Genomic DNA, 2,500 nt, shown 5'->3' with positions numbered 1-2,500 from the left:
TTTAATTATACTGGGTAGTGATGTTTAATTATACTGGGTAGTGATGTTTAATTATACTGGGTAGTGAGGTGATGTTTGGCGGAGGTGGAAAAGATGACCATATATTTCTGATATACAACATGAGTTGGATACAGATCCGGCTGAGGAAACAGGAAACCAGATCATTCTACTGCTCTGCTATTCACACATTATATTTTATTTTACGCAGCACGCAAACACACACACGGGTCCCCTCCCGTCTCACCTGATCCTGAGAAGCTGTCTAGGGAGGCGTCGGCTACTGGGGCGGTGATGTCACTGCTGCTCATTGGTTCTGTTTTAACTGGGGACATAGACAACACACACACCGTCAGCATACACACACACACACCATCGGCCCACACACACACACACACACACACACACACACACACACACACACACACACACACACACACAACTGACACTATGACTGGTGAGTTTAGTAGTTTGGGATGTCTTTGAACATACACCCAAAACTACACCAGAACTACAGTCAGAACTACACCGGAACTACAGCCGGAACTACACCAGAACTACACCAGAACTACAGCCAGAACTACACCAGAACTACAGCCGGAACTACAGCCGGAACTACAGCCGGAACTACAGTCAGAACTACAGTCAGAACTACAGCCGGAACTACAGTCAGAACTACAGTCAGAACTACACCAGAACTACAGTCAGAACTACAGCCGGAACTACAGCCGAAACTACAGCCGGAACTACAGTCAGAACTACAGTCAGAACTACAGCCGGAACTACAGTCAGAACTACAGCCGGAACTACAGTCAGAACTACAGTCAGAACTACAGCCGGAACTACAGTCAGAACTACAGCCGGAACTACAGTCAGAACTACACCAGAACTACAGCCGGAACTACAGCCGGAACTACTGCCGAAACTACAGTCAGAACTACAGTCAGAACTACACTGGAACTACAGCCGGAACTACACCGGAACTACAGTCAGAACTACAGTCAGAACTACACTGGAACTACAGCCGGAACTACACCGGAACTACAGTCAGAACTACACTGGAACTACAGCCGAAACTACAGCCGGAACTACAGTCAGAACTACACTGGAACTACAGCCGAAACTACAGCCGGAACTACAGTCAGAACTACACTGGAACTACAGCCGGAACTACAGCCGGAACTACAGCCAGAACTACACCGGAACTACAGTCAGAACTACAGTGGAACTACAGCCGTAACTACAGCCGGAACTACAGCCGGGACTACAGCCGGAACTACTGCAGGTAACTACAGTCAGAACTACACTGGAACTACAACGGGAACTACACCGGAACTACACTAAAACTACAGCCGAAACTACTGCAGGTAACTACAGTCAGAACTACACTGGAACTACAGCCGGAACTACAGCCGGAACTACAGCCGGAACTACAGCCGGAACTACAGCCGGAACTACACCGGAACTACACTGAAACTACAGCCGGAACTACAGTCAGAACTACAGTCAGAACTACACCAGAACTACAGTGGAGCACACTCAGTGGAATGTGCTATAAACAATACTGGGGTGAAATGCAGGAGGGGAAATATTTGACTAATATTCATCACAACTTTTACATTCTGTTCTTTTAGACTAGAGCCTAATCATTTTTTTCAAAATTGAATTTATAATAATAATGTTTGTTGGATTAATTTTAGGGATCATCTACATGTAATTATAAGGGATTAACTTGAAAATAAAACATAACGCTCCTCAGCGTAGATTACAATAAATTATCTCTCAACACACTTTTGAGGAAAATAAAACATTTGCCTAATTGTTAATCAATTAAACCAACAAAGAGACCTTCCTCATTTCAACCTGTTGACTTAACTATGAATAAAAACCAAACCATCATTCAACAGCTCTTCTATGTACAGTACTGTCTATTCGTTTGTCCCATCCACAGTTTGATCATACACTGTTACAGCAAGAATTCAACAGTAACAGGCAAACTACAATCCCGTCAATACATTTTAATCCATCAATCAATCAAAGTATTCAATCAATTAATATATAATTAACATTATATATCCAATTAACATAACATCATAATTCATGGTCACTAATTACTGTATGGCTTACCCCAGGTTATAATGTAGCGTCAGGGGGAAAGAAAGATGAACACAGTCAATGGTAGTAGGACACTGGTGTAAAATGGCCCCTGCATGGAGAGGGAGTCAGTCTGCATGGACGTGCAAATACGATTGAAATGTCAAGACAATATAGTGTGTATAAAATCTGTTTTAAGAACTGTAGCGAATGGAGCGTGACCCCACGCCCCGCTGAGCCTCTCAGAGTTATAACACTGATGGCTCAGTGGAGAGGATTTTACAGTTATCTGACAGCTAGGGAATCTTTGAAATCAATCCATTTCACATCATACAACAAGCAGGCTTTGGGATGGGAAGGGGGGGGTGTATAGAAGAGGAAGGGGGTGATATAGAGAAGAGGAAGGGGG

General features: G+C 43.7%; 1 protein-coding gene across 4 annotated transcripts in view; it reads right to left on the bottom strand.

Moving 5' to 3' along the window:
- Positions 1–2,500, bottom strand: part of LOC115127598 (eyes absent homolog 1) — a 160,716-nt gene that overhangs the window by 115,792 nt on the left and 42,424 nt on the right. For 2 of the 4 annotated variants that reach the window (XM_065006874.1, XM_065006876.1), the window contains exon 4: positions 245–313. In XM_065006874.1, the coding sequence (XP_064862946.1) occupies positions 245–313 (69 nt within the window). Of the gene's footprint in view, positions 1–244; positions 323–2,500 lie in introns of all 4 variants that reach the window. The other 2 variants (XM_065006875.1, XM_065006877.1) reach the window with 1 other exon arrangement.

This window comes from Oncorhynchus nerka, linkage group LG22 (genome assembly GCF_034236695.1).
Source record: "Oncorhynchus nerka isolate Pitt River linkage group LG22, Oner_Uvic_2.0, whole genome shotgun sequence".
NCBI classification, from domain to species: Eukaryota; Metazoa; Chordata; class Actinopteri; order Salmoniformes; family Salmonidae; genus Oncorhynchus; species Oncorhynchus nerka.
The sequence above is the reverse complement of the archived record's forward strand: the minus strand, read 5'-3'. Positions and strand labels throughout refer to the sequence as shown.